This window comes from Haliotis rufescens, unplaced genomic scaffold (assembly GCF_023055435.1).
Source record: "Haliotis rufescens isolate VD_foot unplaced genomic scaffold, xgHalRufe1.0.p SCAF_71, whole genome shotgun sequence".
Taxonomy (NCBI): domain Eukaryota; kingdom Metazoa; phylum Mollusca; class Gastropoda; order Lepetellida; family Haliotidae; genus Haliotis; species Haliotis rufescens.
This window is the reverse complement of record NW_025964363.1, coordinates 274,148-291,150: the sequence shown is the minus strand read 5'-3', so window position 1 is coordinate 291,150 and position 17,003 is coordinate 274,148. Positions and strand designations below refer to the sequence as shown.

General features: G+C 45.0%; 1 protein-coding gene across 1 annotated transcript; it reads right to left on the bottom strand.

The window, feature by feature from the left end:
* Window positions 1-226: 226 nt before the first annotated feature.
* On the bottom strand, window positions 227-16,994 carry LOC124111539 (MTRF1L release factor glutamine methyltransferase-like). Its single transcript, XM_046471280.2, has 10 exons — window positions 16,916-16,994; window positions 15,258-15,835; window positions 14,652-14,734; window positions 14,025-14,118; window positions 12,291-12,410; window positions 11,668-11,782; window positions 8,913-9,009; window positions 5,766-5,861; window positions 1,819-1,926; window positions 227-651 (listed from the first exon to the last, which is right to left on the bottom strand). Exons 2-10 carry the CDS (start codon window positions 15,801-15,803, stop codon window positions 609-611), a joined length of 1,302 nt encoding a protein of 433 aa, XP_046327236.2. The 5' UTR covers window positions 15,804-15,835; window positions 16,916-16,994; the 3' UTR covers window positions 227-608.
* Window positions 16,995-17,003: the final 9 nt, after the last annotated feature.

The following is a 17,003-nucleotide window of genomic DNA, read 5'->3' as shown; positions in this document are numbered from 1 at the left end:
GGGGGGTGGGGTACCCGGGTAGGGTAGGGTAGGATAATGGGGGGTGGGGTACCCGGGTAGGGTAGGGTAGGATAATGGGGGGTTGGGTACCCGGGTAGGGTAGGGTAGGGTAGGATATTGGGGGGTGGGGTACCCGGGTAGGGTAGGGTAGGATAATGGGGGGTTGGGTACCCGGGTAGGGTAGGATAGGGTAGGATATTGGGGGGTGGGGTACCCGGGTAGGGTAGGGTAGGATAATGGGGGGTGGGGTACCCGGGTAGGGTAGGGTAGGGTAGGGTAGGATAATGGGGGGTGGGGTACCCGGGTAGTAAATTTGGACTTATCCCAGCCCTAATGTCTCCACTTCATGTGGGAGAAAAGTCCAATCTGGGATTCAAAACCATGATCACAGGATTCTGGTACAGCCAAGGGGGGGCAACTCTGCACCACTAAATCCAGGAACATGCCTTGGTTTATCAGTAGATAAGACAAATCTCCTCATTCCTTGGTTCTCAAAAGGATTCCAAACCATTCTGAAGACAGGAGCACATCAGGAGATCTTCAGCTGGTGATACCTTGACAGCTTTCTTCATTCTGAACACAGTCGTTGTCTGTCACGTCCACCTGTTTCATCTGGTCGGGTCCCAGTACTGAAGGACACAAAATCGATCCCTGAAAAAAAGGTATTGATTGAAGATGTTTGTATAACATGCATCCCTCATGTTGTCCATCGTAGAACAACTTAGGCCTTTGCATCAGTCTACTTGAATAGTCCTAAGGTTGTTTCAGTCTTGGTGAGTGAATAAGTGAGTTTGGTTTTACGCCGCTTTTAGCAATATTCCAGCAATATCACGGCGGGGGACACCAGAAATGGGCTTCACACATTGTACCCATGTCGGCAATCGAACCCGGGTCTTCGGCGTGACGTGTGAACGCTTTAACCACTAGGCCCAACACATGCCCAAAACAGAAAAATTATCTGACTTTAGTTGCAAGAGAATGGATACACATATCATAAATGAAATACCTTGACTCATTAAAAGTTATATTTGAGGCAGTTTGACTATTAAATGTCAATCGAAATACATGTAGCGTGGGAAGTCCCTACGGTAACTGGTCAAATTGTTCCATACGTAAAAATGTCCTTCATACCACCTGTACCAAAGTGCTACGCTTAAGGTTCTTATCATTTTAAATATAGCTGCAACTAAAATAACACCATATTGGAATTTATTCTTTTTGATAAAATAATAATTTCAGATACAATTTCTTCCAACCATTGCATCTTTGAAGTTGTATCATTGGGTATGTTTTAACTGAATCACCAGTAGATTGGGAGGAAACGTGTGCACAGCTGATTGCTATTTCCGGCTTAGTTTACAAGAAAATACACACGGTAATCTTAATCTCTGCATATAAAACAATGCCTTGGAGAGCAGGAAATACATTATAAATGGTAAATCATCATGTCTAGTGATGTTTTATATCACTTTTCATATTTTTATTGATCAAGTTTTTTATACCTGTTTATTCACCTGAATTCACTGATTTTTTTTTTGAAATTGCATATTAATACTCGATAAATCTTTATTTACACTATGAATCATAAACAACTTTTTAAAACTCTGAAACGTGCAATGTAGATCGTGTTAGGTAGGGAGAGCATGTATACTGTATACTCTACCAATTATGACTCCACCTCGGTTAAACCACTGATCACCTATAACAGTCATCAATTATTTGGACCCTGAAGGTAGCGTTGTAGTGACGGATCACTGTGTGCACATTCGACCGAATGAATTTAACCTTCAATCTCAGCCATGAGCACCCGGTACCCACCTGGCAGTGAAGTCCTGCAGTGTCCTGAGATACCGGAGTCCCCCCTGCTCCTCCACCAGGCTCTGTATCCTCCCGGGGTGGGATGTGTCCACCTCCAGCCACACAGTGCTGCCAACACACAAGTCCGGGAACTTGTAAAACTACCCCTTGTGTGACAGTGAACCTACCCCTTGTGTGACAGTGAACCTACCCCTTGTGTGACAGTGATCCTACCCCTTGTGTGATAGTGAACCTACCCCTTGTCTGTGACAGTGAGCCCACCCCTTGTGTGACAGTGAACCTACCCCTCTTGTGAGACAGTGAACCTACCCCTTGTGTGTGACAGTGAACTTACCCCTCGTGTGTGACAGTGAACCTACCCCTTGTGTGACAGTGAACCTACCCCTTGTGTGACAGTGAACCCATCCCCTGTGTGGCAGTGAACCCACCCCTTGTGTGACAGTGAACCTACCCCTCTTGTGTGACAGTGAACCTACCCCTTGTGTGACAGTGAACCTACCCCTCGTGTGTGACAGTGAACCTACCCCTTGTGTGACAGTGAACCTACCCCTCGTGTGTGACAGTGAACCTACCCCTCGTGTGTGACAGTGAACCTACCGCTTGTGTAACAGTGAAAATACCCCTCTTGTGAGACAGTGAACCTACCCCTTGTGTGACAGTGAACCTACCCCTTGTGTGACAGTGAACCTACCCCTTGTGTGTGACAGTGAACTTACCCCTCGTGTGTGACAGTGAACCTACCCCTTGTGTGACAGTGAACCTACCCCTTGTGTGACAGTGAACCCATCCCCTGCGTGGCAGTGAACCCACCCCTTGTGTGACAGTGAACCTACCCCTCTTGTGTGACAGTGAACCTACCCCTTGTGTGACAGTGAACCTACCCCTTGTGTGACAGTATACCTACCCCTCGTGTGTGACAGTGAACCTACCCCTTGTGTGACAGTGAACCTACCCCTCGTGTGTGACAGTGAACCTACCCCTTGTGTGACAGTGAACCTACCCCTTGTGTGACAGTAAACCTACCCCCTGTGTGTGACAGTGAACCTACCCCTTGTGTGACAGTGAACCTACCCCTTGTGTGACAGTGAACCTACCCCTTGTCTGTGACAGTGAGCCCACCCCTTGTGTGACAGTGAACCTACCCCTCTTGTGTGACAGTGAACCTACCGCTTGTGTAACAGTGAACCCATCCCTTGTGTGACAGTGAAAATACCCCTCTTGTGAGACAGTGAACCTACCCCTTGTGTGTGACAGTGAACCTACCCCTTGTGTGACAGTGAACCTACCCCTTGTGTGACAGTGAACCCATCCCTCTGTGTGGCAGTGAACCCACCCCTTGTGTGACAGTGAACCTACCCCTCTTGTGTGACAGTGAACCTACCCCTTGTGTGACAGTGAACCTACCCCTTGTGTGACAGTGAACCTACCCCTTGTGTGACAGTGAACCTACCCCTCGTGTGTGACAGTGAACCTACCCCTTGTGTGACAGTGAACCTACCGCTTGTGTGACCGTGAACCTACCCTTTGTGTGACAGTGAACCTACCCCTTGTGTGACAGTGAACCTACCTCTTGTGTGACAGTGAACCTACCTCTTGTGTGTGACAGTGAACCTACCCCTCCTGTGTGACAGTGAGCCCACCCCTTGTGTGACAGTGAGCCCACCCCTTGTGTGACAGTGAGCCCACCCCTTGTGTGACAGTGAACCTACCTCTTGTGTGACAGTGAACCTACCCCTTGTGTGACAGTGAACCTACCTCTTGTGTGACAGTGAACCTACCTCTTGTGTGACAGTGAACCTACCTCTTGTGTGACAGTGAACCTACCGCTTGTGTGACAGTGAACCTACCGCTTGTGTGACCGTGAACCTACCGCCTGTGTAACAGTGAACCTACCGCTTGTGTAACAGTGAACCCATCCCTTGTGTGACAGTGAACCCATCCCTTGTGTGACAGTGAACCTATCCCTCTTGTGTGACAGTGAACCTACCGCTTGTGTAACAGTGAACCCATCCCTTGTGTGACAGTGAACCTACCCCTTGTGTGACAGTGAACCTACCCCTTGTGTGTGACAGTGAACTTACCCCTCGTGTGTGACAGTGAACCTACCCCTTGTGTGACAGTGAACCCATCCCCTGTGTGGCAGTGAACCCACCCCTTGTGTGACAGTGAACCTACCCCTTGTGTGACAGTGAACCTACCCCTTGTGTGACAGTGAACCTACCCCTTGTGTGACAGTGAACCTACCCCTTGTGTGACAGTGAACCTACCCCTTGTGTGATAGTGAACCTACCCCTTGTGTGTGACAGTGAACTTACCCCTCGTGTGTGACAGTGAACCTACCCCTTGTGTAACAGTGAACCCATCCCCTGTGTGGCAGTGAACCCACCCCTTGTGTGACAGTGAACCTACCCCTTGTGTGACAGTGAACCTACCCCTTGTGTGACAGTGAACCTACCCCTTGTGTGACAGTGAACCTACCCCTTGTGTGACAGTGAACCTACCTCTTGTGTGACAGTGAACCTACCTCTTGTGTGTGACAGTGAACCTACCCCTTGTGTGACAGTGAACCTACCCTTTGTGTGACAGTGAACCTACCCCTTGTGTGACAGTGAACCTACCTCTTGTGTGACAGTGAACCTACCTCTTGTGTGTGACAGTGAACCTACCCCTCCTGTGTGACAGTGAGCCCACCCCTTGTGTGACAGTGAGCCCACCCCTTGTGTGACAGTGAGCCCACCCCTTGTGTGACAGTGAACCTACCTCTTGTGTGACAGTGAACCTACCCCTTGTGTGACAGTGAACCTACCTCTTGTGTGACAGTGAACCTACCTCTTGTGTGACAGTGAACCTACCTCTTGTGTGTGACAGTGAACCTACCCCTCCTGTGTGACAGTGAGCCCACCCCTTGTGTGACAGTGAGCCCACCCCTTGTGTGACAGTGAGCCCACCCCTTGTGTGACAGTGAACCTACCTCTTGTGTGACAGTGAACCTACCCCTTGTGTGACAGTGAACCTACCTCTTGTGTGACAGTGAACCTACCTCTTGTGTGACAGTGAACCTACCTCTTGTGTGACAGTGAACCTACCGCTTGTGTGACAGTGAACCTACCGCTTGTGTGACCGTGAACCTACCGCCTGTGTAACAGTGAACCTACCGCTTGTGTAACAGTGAACCCATCCCTTGTGTGACAGTGAACCCATCCCTTGTGTGACAGTGAACCTATCCCTCTTGTGTGACAGTGAACCTACCGCTTGTGTAACAGTGAACCCATCCCTTGTGTGACAGTGAACCTACCCCTTGTGTGACAGTGAACCTACCCCTTGTGTGTGACAGTGAACTTACCCCTCGTGTGTGACAGTGAACCTACCCCTTGTGTGACAGTGAACCCATCCCCTGTGTGGCAGTGAACCCACCCCTTGTGTGACAGTGAACCTACCCCTTGTGTGACAGTGAACCTACCCCTTGTGTGACAGTGAACCTACCCCTTGTGTGACAGTGAACCTACCCCTTGTGTGACAGTGAACCTACCCCTTGTGTGATAGTGAACCTACCCCTTGTGTGTGACAGTGAACTTACCCCTCGTGTGTGACAGTGAACCTACCCCTTGTGTAACAGTGAACCCATCCCCTGTGTGGCAGTGAACCCACCCCTTGTGTGACAGTGAACCTACCCCTTGTGTGACAGTGAACCTACCCCTTGTGTGACAGTGAACCTACCCCTTGTGTGACAGTGAACCTACCCCTTGTGTGACAGTGAACCCATCCCCTGTGTGGCAGTGAACCCACCCCTTGTGTGACAGTGAACCTACCCCTTGTGTGACAGTGAACCCACCCCTTGTGTGACAGTGAACCTACCCCTTGTGAGACAGTGAACCTACCCCTTGTGTGACAGTGAACCCACCCCTTGTGTGACAGTGAACCTACCCCTTGTGTGACAGTGAACCTACCCCTCGTGTGTGAGCAGAGACGGCGCCTTGGTGAGGATTTGTCTGACAACATCTAGGCCGTCTCCTCCACCATGCAGAGCGGTCCGGTCTTCATACCTGAAACAATTATTATATACTAAAGTCAGTTAGGAAATAAAGCTTGATTTCAAATTTTTGAATGTTTTAATTGAAAACCTCGAAAAAGGAAAAACAGTTTGTTGAAAAGGCCAGGGATCAATGATGATTGGTCTTAATCCATGGAGAACTGCTTTCACATACTCATGTCTCTAGAACACTCAAAACACTTTAATATGAGACAATAAGACTATCCACAGATACCCTAGACACAAACCTCCATATAGAGTGAGTGAGTGAGTTAGGTTTAATGCCACTGTCGACAGTATTTCAGTCATATCATGGCGTGTCAGCTTGATGTGATGCAGGTTTTAGACATTTACCAGTTTAGGGAAACCAACATGAAGCGTGTGTATGGTGCTGACAAACCAAGAGACATAATCAGGCCAAACTATCCAGTGATTGATATTATGAGGAACAATCCACACCATGGGGGTACAAAACAACACTAGATCAATCAAGTAACAGCCTGACCATCCATTACATTACCTCTTAGTTTCAGAGGACCTATTCTATCACTTTTTCATCATCATCATCATCATCATCATCATCACTATCATCATCATCATCATCATTATCATCATGGGGCTGTGGGGTAGCCTTGTGGTTAAAGCGTTGGCTGATAACGCCAAAAACCCGGGTTTGATTCCCGACATGGGTACAATGTGTAAAGCCCATTATCCTTTCTCCCCACCGTGATATTGCTAAAAGCAGGGTAAAACCATACTCTCTCACTCATCATCATCATCATCATTATCATCTGGTCTGGATGTTATTACAAGAACGCGTAACACATACACAAAGATGCTGCTAGCAAAAAGGCTCTACAACCAGCACCAGACATATGTGAATATGTTACCATGGTTACATGCATAATTTGGGAAATATGCAAACAAATTAGAAATCCAAAATAGGTTACCAAGTGTGTTCAAATATTAACATTTTGTTCTTTTTGAAACTTGCATGTTTTGGACAAGCCAAACTGTACAGCTCAGTCCAAAGAGGTGAAAGGCTCTCAAGGTGCATGTTTGCTAATGCTTGAACACTTTGACACCAGCCTTTTCTCAAGAGGTAAAGATACAAAAACCTATGGTGAAAAGTTCACCTTGGGTCATGTACTTAGTTTAAATAAAATGGTAAAGTTCTACATATAAAAAAGTTCACTCATTTTAACCTCTGTACTTGATCCCGTCAATCTAATCCAGAAAGAAATATGGCTTGCTGGAAGTCTTCTGTATTATAATAATAACAATATTTCACAGTTTTACCTATATTTTAAGTTCAACATTTCTAGTGGGTGTAAATGTCCTTTTGTCGTCTAATCCCCGTTACTGACCATTCCTTACTTCTTTCAGCACTGAAAGCAGCCATACTGTTTTCATCACTACATCCAAATTACACAAGTGTCATCAGAAAATGACATATCCCCCTGCTCTGGTGCCATTCGGAAACAGAGCCTGGCTACTAATACCCCACTTTTGGTTCACTGCCATTGTATACATTCAGTTCAGTGAAGAAAAAAAATAATGCTGTTCAGTAATTTTCAAAATCCCAAATCATGATCTATATAGCAAGTTTCAACAAGAAATATTCAACGGTGTTGGAGTTCTGTACCGGAAACAACACTACCCTCATTTTCAGTATAAGTCCAAATTGTCATTGAAAAAAAATGAAAAACCCCATAAAAATCCTAAATCATGAAAAGGCACGAGTTCACCACTAGGCTGATCTATATAGAAAAGCAAAACAGATGGCTGGCACACGGACTGACATCGTGATCGCTATATGCCCGTTTATTAAAACAAGGAGGATATAAAAGGTTATTTCCATATTTAATCTGACCTTGACTTTTATAATACCCTGTTACAATGATGAGGCTCAAGGTGAGAGTGTTCTCAGGAGTGTCAGGCCTGACCGATAATGATGAGTCCATGATTGTTTTGATATAATCCGCGATTCCCTGTGTAGAGCAGAGTAGAGTCACATGCCAGAAACCTATGATTGTGGGTTCGAATCCCGGTTCGCCCCGATTATGTTTCTAGGTTTGTCAGCACCATAGCCGTGCTCATGGGTTTCACCGAAGTGGTAAACATCGGAGACCTGCATCACTTCGGGCTTTCTTCCCACATTAAGCTGACATGCCTCAATATAACTGGAATACTGCTAAAAGTGGCTTTAAACCCAACTCACTCACTCACTCACTCACTCACTCACTCACTCTGATCTAGTCCATGAAGATAATGTTACTACATGTCCAACTCTACATATAGGGGTCAGCCTGGTCATAAAACATCAAACACAGTCTTTGTGCGTACTGACTCAAACATTTGCATGCAATAAAACAGTACCCAGCACAACATGAAATACATTTGAAATTGTAAATCATCATGTCTGGTTAAAGTTATCACAAGTTTCACATTTTCAAATCCCACTTGACTACACCTCATTTTGGACTAGTAGTTCATGCAAAATAGATAAATTTTAGGAGCAATAAATTAGACCCTGACAATTATTACTTGTCTCGGACTAACAGACTAGTGGCCACATCTATAACTTTTTTGTTTCCATACAAAACACAAAATAGCAACTTTCACAAAGGTGAGGGACTATAAAACTCAAGCTGCCATATGTGTGTGTGTGTGTGTGGCTGCTTGTACTTGTCCAGACTAATGCCAATTTTATAGTGCTAGCCCACTGAGATACCTACCGCAGTTTAACATGAATACCCCACTGTATACTGACTCCAAGCCGACCAGTCCTTGCTTTAGCCCTATAATGCGGAGCGCCAAACAGGGTAATAACAAGTACCATATTTTAACATCTTTTGGTATGATGCAGCCAGGGATCAAACCCCTGACCTTTCACTCTCCGGGCCGACGATCTACCACTAGACCACAGAGGCGGTCCACAAACTGTGTACCCAAGAATGGGGGTTGCACATTATACTCAAGTCAGCACTTTACCCTGTACACCAAGTGAACCCATATTCATTTCCATAAAGATATTGTTAGAGTCTGAGAGAGGAGACTGTACCGGGAGACCTGGGGGTCCAGCTGGTCCAGGTCCTCCGTGCTGATGTAGGGAGGGTTGCTGACAATCACATCAAACACACCCAGGTCAGGGGCTGGCTCTGAAACACATCATGGAGTGAGTGAGTGAGTGAGTGAGTGAGTGAGTGAGTGAGTGAGTGAGTGAGTGAGTGAGTGAGTGGGTGGGTGGGTGGGTGAGTGAGTGAGTGAGTGTGTGAGTGAGTGAGTGAGTGAGTGAGTGAGTGAGTGAGTGAGTGAGTGAGTGAGTGAGTGAGTGAGTGAGTGGGTGAGTGAGTGAGTGGGTGAGTGATCGAGTGAGTGAGTGAGTGAGAGTGTGTGAGTGAGTGGGTGAGTGAGTGAGTGAGTGAGTGAGTGAGCGAGCGAGCGAGGGAGTGTGGGTGGGTGGGTGGGTGTGTGGGTGGGTGGGTGAGTGAGTGAGTGAGTGAGTGAGTGAGTGAGTGAGTGTGTGAGTGAGTGAGTGAGTGTGAGTGATCGAGTGAGTGAGTGAGTGAGTGAGTGGGTGGGTGAGTGAGTGTGTGAGTGAGTGAGTGAGTGGGTGGGTGGGTGGGTGAGTGAGTGAGTGAGTGAGTGAGTGAGTGAGTGAGTGAGTGAGTGAAATGAGAAAAAATGGGGGTTTGACGAAATAGTTAATATTATTGCACATGAATAACGACTAATGCCAGGTTTATAGTGCTAGCCCACTGAGAAAGGGTGCCAGTTAAACATGATTTGGTTGGTTGGTTTGTTGCTTAACACCGCACTCAGCAATATTCCAGCTATATGACGGCGGTCTGTAAATAATCGAGTCTGGACCAGACAATCCAGTGATTAATATCATGAGCATCGATCCACGCAATTGGGATCGATGACATGCATCAATCAAGTCAGCGAGCCTGACCATCCGATCCCGTTAGTCGCCTTTTACGACAAGTATAGTCGCCTTTTACGGTAAGCATGGGTTGCTGAAGACCTATTCTAGCCCGGATCTTCACGGGTGAGTTAAACATGAATACCCCACTCAGACACAGTATACGGACTCCTAGCCGACCTGTGCATGTTTTCTACTTAGCGCCGAGCACCAGACAGGGTAACAACATCACTAGGATATCTCACCACTCACCCACTGAGATCACCATACTACACATCATCATACAGAGAAAGACAACAAACCAACAATTACAGCATGGAATTCCTGCCTGCTCAGATGCCTTAACCGTACTACAAGGACAGCGAGTGGTTGCTATGTTACCTGGTACTGACATGCTTGGTAGAAACTGAATGAATGTTGTTTATATATCTGTTACAGTCTTACCGTCAAAGTCTCAGTGAGACAAACCACGGATTCACAGCATCAGCAACCATCCATGCCTTTAGATGTATCCTACATTTCATAACAAACTGAACATATTTTATGACTGCTTCAATCAGTTTAGCAAACTCCCTTCTCCATAACATATGAAGATTTTGTTCCACTTTTTATAGACTGATGACACATGAAGTCAAGGAAGAGGGTTACACCAGTGACCCTGTGAATTGCTGCACAGAGTTAAGTCCCTTAGACATGCCAGCATCCTACGACTGTGGTTTCAATCCCTGATTTACACAAATAATAATCCTTGGCTTGTCAGCACCATACTGATATCCAGGTGAATAAGGTAACTCAAATGTACTGATGATATTCGAGGGGTCAACATACATGTACTGATATCCAGGTGTATAAGGTAACTCACCTGCACTGATATCCAGGTGTATAAGGTAACTCACCTGTACTGATATCCAGGTGTATAAGGTAACTCACCTGCACTGATATCCAGGTGCATAAGATAACTCACCTGTACCATGTGTACTGATATCCAGGTGTATAAGATAACTCACCTGTACTGATATCCAGGTGTATAAGGTAACTCACCTGCACTGATATCCAGGTGTATAAGGTAACTCACCTGTACTGATATCCAGGTGTATAAGGTAACTCACCTGCACTGATATCCAGGTGCATAAGATAACTCACCTGTACTGATATCCAGGTGTATAAGATAACTCACCTGTACTGATATCCAGGTGTATAAGGTAACTCACCTGTACTGATATCCAGGTGTATAAGGTAACTCACCTGCACTGATATCCAGGTGTATAAGGTAACTCACCTGCACTGATATCCAGGTGCATAAGATAACTCACCTGTACTGATATCCAGGTGTATAAGATAACTCACCTGTACTGATATCCAGGTGTATAAGGTAACTCACCTGCACTGATATCCAGGTGCATAAGATAACTCACCTGTACTGATATCCAGGTGTATAAGGTAACTCACCTGCACTGATATCCAGGTGTATAAGATAACTCACCTGCACTGATATCCAGGTGTATAAGGTAACTCACCTGCACTGATATCCAGGTGTATAAGGTAACTCACCTGCACTGATATCCAGGTGCATAAGATAACTCACCTGTACTGATATCCAGGTGTATAAGATAACTCACCTGCACTGATATCCAGGTGTATAAGGTAACTCACCTGCACTGATATCCAGGTGCATAAGGTAACTCACCTGCACTGGTATCCAGGTGCATAAGGTAACTCACCTGCACTGGTATCCAGGTGTATAAGGTAACTCACCTGCACTGATATCCAGGTGCATAAGGTAACTCACCTGCACTGATATCCAGGTGTATAAGATAACTCACCTGCACTGATATCCAGGTGTATAAGGTAACTCACCTGCACTGATATCCAGGTGTATAAGGTAACTCACCTGCACTGATATCCAGGTGTATCACGTCCAGCCTGTCTGTCAGCCCGAGGCTGGTGGCATTATCAGCTGTCAGCTCACAAGCATGTGTTGTCTTGTCAACAGCTACTGCCTGCATCTGAAGCCATGTGTGATAACTGCTTCTCAGTATGGAAGTCAAAATCCTCATCATGGTAGGTCAGCTTCATCATCCTATTTGGTTTATGGTTTATGGATCTATCGACCCCAAATTCACAAATGTGGATTACAGTGTTCATTTCAGTAACAAAAGTAGGTTAAAAAGAGTTTGAAGGGTCAAGTAAGGCACTGACATGTCACTATAAAAATATAACAGCTTTTTTGTTTTGTTTTTATTTCACTGTAATGACAATGTTTTTCAGAAATCTTTATCAACGAACACTGTGAAGAAACTTACAAAACAGGGACCGACAGACCAAGGACCATTATCCGAAAGACGAGATTTAAACCCATTGCCAGCAGATCCTGCCGAGGGCTAAGGGAAGCAACTCTGCTCAGTGATCTAGATATACCTTGAATACCAAAAACCAAATCAAATTTGTGTTTCAAAGTTGACACACATGATCTAGTTTGTATCTACTTTCAAGAAAATAATAACATCTTATGACCTGTGGAAATTCTTTCAGCAGTGCAAGAGTTATGGCGCCTGATCCACATCCAATCTCAAGCAACCTTGTCTGTTTATGTCCCCAGCCCTGGAGATGTGACTTGATGAAACCAACCAGCTCCTAGGTAATAAAAACTTATGTTAGAATATCGAAAATCGGACAACTAAATGAAAGTTTGTGAAAGGTTGTTCTGACGTGACCTGTAATGAGATGTCCTCAGCGAGAACTTGTATCTGATTATAATGAGATTAAGGTAATCTAATCATGTGATTAATCCTGTTTTCTTTATTTAAAGCATTAATTGTTTATTGCTAAGCATGTTTATCTCTACATCGGTTGTAATATGCAGCTACCAGCCGACACGTCTCACATCAAAACACGGGCTCTGTACTTGCGGGCAGATGACCACGGAGTACGCTGATCACTGTGTCGAATTAACGAGACTCATTAATGAGTGATTTCCGAAATTTGTTGCAAATTAGGTGTGTCGGAGTCGCAGTGCGAGACTGTCGGATTAACGGGTCAGATTAAGCCGATTGTCGGATTAACGAGTGTCAGGTTAACAAGACTTAACTGTATTTTGTTTCCAGTGTAGGGCTAGGTCACATGTAGACAAAACAAAGCTAAATGAATTTGGAAGTGAAAGCCTAGAATGAGGTTTTAAATGTTAAATTTAACACAGTTACAAATTCCAGCTACAAGTAACCAGCTCGACATGGAAAACAAAATGAAATACAAACTCTTTAAGTTTAATAGCAAAGATATGAAATAAGTGAGTGAGTGAGTGAGTTGGGTTTTATCGCCACTTTGGAAAGTATTCCAGTTATATCATGACGTGTCAGCTTGATGTGGGAGGAAAGCCCGCAATGATGCATGTTTTAGATTTTACGACTTCAGTGAAACACATGAGCACAGGTACGGTGCTGCCAAACCTAGGCACATCCGGACAAACTGGGATCAGAAACCAAGGGAGGCAATTCTTCACAGCAAATTGCAGCGATCTCCAGGGGGAATGATGAATACATGAACATGCCTAATGAAAGGAGAGGTGATGTGAAATTGGGTTTAATGTTCAAGATTATTGCACTTATATAGCGACATGCGTGCATGACTGCGTGACTGCTTGTACTGGGTTGGACTGATACTGATTTACAGTGCTAGCCTACTGAGATACCATGTCGCAGTTTAACATGAATACCCCACTCAGACACAGTATACTGACTCCGAGCCGACCAGTCCTTCTTTTAGTCCCTTTATGCCGAGCGCCAGACAGGGTAACAACAAGTACCATCTTTTAACGTCTTTTGGGATGACGCGGCCGGTGATCAAACCCCCGACCTTCCTCTCTCAAGGTGGACGCTCTACCACCAGACCACTAATGAAAGGACTTTCAAATAACCTATTTCAGCCTTCAATGAAAAGTACTATGGTTGGCAACACTTAAATTCCACCTGTATGAGTGCCCACGGCAAAACTTGAAGAAAACCACATGTCAATGCTCAAGCAACAACTGGAGATATTGCAGGCAATCTCTGAAAAACCTGATTGCATGGATTGTGGATTGTGCTTTCAGTCACTGGTTTGTCTGGTCCAGATTTTGTTTCAAAGCTGTGATACGGGCAAAATATTGCTGACTTTGGCATGCAGCAACATTGACTCACTGACTAGGACTGACCATGTAGATGTGTGTCATGCATGGCACTGATTCTGGTGTTACACAGTCTGCCCGCTCACCTCTGTTTCTGGCCGAGGAATAAACACTGGCGGCCTCATTCTCAGCACGATGTCACAGAAGTCCCACTCTCCCAGGATGTACTGTACCGGTGTTCTGGAAGGTGGGCATGGTGCTACATTAGCTGGGTTATCTGGCCCTGATCAGGAGGAGTGTTGGTCAGCACATGGTACACATGGGTGCAAGTTGGGGGCCATCGTGTCACTCTAGGCTCTCAAAGTGGAACAAATGTATTTACTTTTTTCCAGTACTATATTATGTCACCTCGCCTTAACACTATCCCCACATTATCTGAACTCTATCTTCTTCCCACCCTAACATTATCTACTATCTACTTCCTCCCCCAAACCCCCAAACTAACACTATGTCCACCCCGTCCCCCCCACTTCCACCATACCGCTAACCATTTCCCACCTTTACACGATCCTCTTCCCAACCTTACAGTAACACCCAACTGCATCCACCCCATGGTAAGCAGCCCCTCCCTAACCCAGCACTATCACCCTCCCCATCCTAATGCTGTCCCCTCCCACCCTAACACTATAACTATCCAAACCCCCCACCCCCACCCCCACCCCCACCCACCCAAGTTAATGTGCGTAACATAATTATCCCCGTCTGGTACTGACCGTTGTTGTCTCAGCTTCACCATCTCCCACACGCGCTCCACCTCCGGACCGGTCAGTCCACGGTCAGCAGACACGCCATGGAGCTGTCAGCACACACAATCCATAGATGTGGGACTCATACGTTAAAATGACTTCACAACACAAAATATACACAAACAGGTCAGCACAGAGTTAGGTTAGAGGGACTTGGAAGTTAACCCAGGAAAGTTACTCACACATGATATAGTCACAAGACATGACAACATTCAAGTCAATGCTAAAAACAGGATCACTTCAGAGAAGTGTATACACAGTGATATGTTCAGCACAGCCCAGAGTATAAAAAAGCATAGAGAAGTTTTTAACTGCATTTTAGCACCATAAAAATTTAGAGATATCATTGTTGTCTTGGTTATTATTATTACTGTTGCTACAATAATAAATGTAATAAACATGGCAAAAGGAGCATAAAGATGAAAATTCTGAAGGATCAAATAAGGAACGTCTCAGGGAACTCATAATAGCTACCTCACATATGAAGGACTTGTATAATGGCACACTGTTCAACAGTTGAAGCATTACAGCTTTAATGATGGTATCTAGACAGAGTTAAGATGAAAGTCATACCGTTGACTTTCCTAGAACATGAGCAATGAAGAGTTCCACAGACGTCCTTGGTTCTGGAACTCCCAGCTCCACCAGGAGCTGCTGCATCTCCTCCAAGACATCTCCAACATGACGCTCATGACCATCAGCTCTGGTACTCAGCAACCTTTCCATGCACATGTCCAATCGGGAATTCAGGTATTTGGTGAACATCATGTTTCCAGTCAAAGAATGTTTGCTTGACAGGTGCACTGTGCGTGCAGCAAGTGACCTTGACAGTGAATTTAACTGATGATGTTTGCATGCAGTGTGTGACCGTGCATACATGTTTGACTGATGATGTTTGCAGATATTGGCACTAGGCAGTACTCTGTGCATGGCATTGTGCCAAGTAGTGTTCCAGCGTTTACTATCATGACATATTTCAGCACAAGACTTTGCACATAAAGAAACAGAGTGTTGTAGATGCTGTCTGCATCTAGAAACGAATGGTGATAACAAAACAGTGTGTAACTGCGATGTCAACTTGTATGTCTTGCATGCTCTTGCACAGGCTTGAGAGATCATTGTTCCTGCTCAGTCGGTAGTCGTGATGAGGCCTGCAATGACAAAGCACCAAAGTGAGCACTGACTCAAGGGATTGTCAGGTATTGTCAGGGATACTTCCACTTTTAATGGAGTCTGGACCAGACAATCCAGTGATTAATCTTGAGAGCAAGTCATCAAGCATGGCCATCTGATCCAGCCTCTTACAACCAGCATAGCTTGCTGGGCACCAATTCTAACCATGGAATTCCCACAGGGATTCAAATCCTTAAATGCATATCGGTATGACCCATAAAGACCCAGGTAGAGAATAGGTCTTTAGCAACCAATGCTTGTCATAGGAGGCGACTATGCTTGTCATAAGCATGATAAGAGGCGACAAACGGGATCGGGTGGTCAGGCTCACTGACTAAGTCACTTGGTTGATGTATGTCATTGTATCCCAAATATTGGACCAATGCTCATGATATAAATCACTGGATTGTCTGGTCTACACTCTATTACTTACAGACCACCGTCATATGGCTGGAATATTGCTGCGTTAAACAACCAACTAAACATATAGCTACATGAAGGTCAGGAAGTCAGGCATGGTATTTGTTTTGTACCAATTTCATCATTGCTGGCATTTGTGCTATTTTACAAAGACCTATCATGGAACAGAAACAATGAAAAGTCTGGTCATCAGGGCAACGCATCATAAGCATTCTTAGGCAATGTTTTGAAAGACAAGTAGGTATCATGGTTATGAAATCATAAATATTCACTATTTGTCTGTCGTTTACAAAGAGTGAGTGAGTTAAGATTTAACGTCACATCGGCAGTATTTCAGCCATATCGTGACGTCGTTTACAAAGAGTTACAATATACATAGTAGTTGAAATTATCCATCTTAAGTTCAACTGTGACCGTGTGTATTCTGCGTCTAGTCTCAAAGTTTCTGCGTCCTTGTGATATTAATTGTTATTTATTATTTTTAGTGTGAATTACACTGAATATATGAACCATTCAGATACACCTCGCATGTCCGTTCAGTGTATTACATTTCGTAAGCTACATGGTATTCGGAATATAAAAAGAAATGATCACTTTTGTATAGTTTTGATTGAAGAGTTGCGACAAAACTGTCATACCGGTAAAGCACATTATTATCACTTTCTGAATTGTTCCATGTGAAGATAAGTGGGCGCTGACATTATTGATGAGGCATTGTGGGATTAT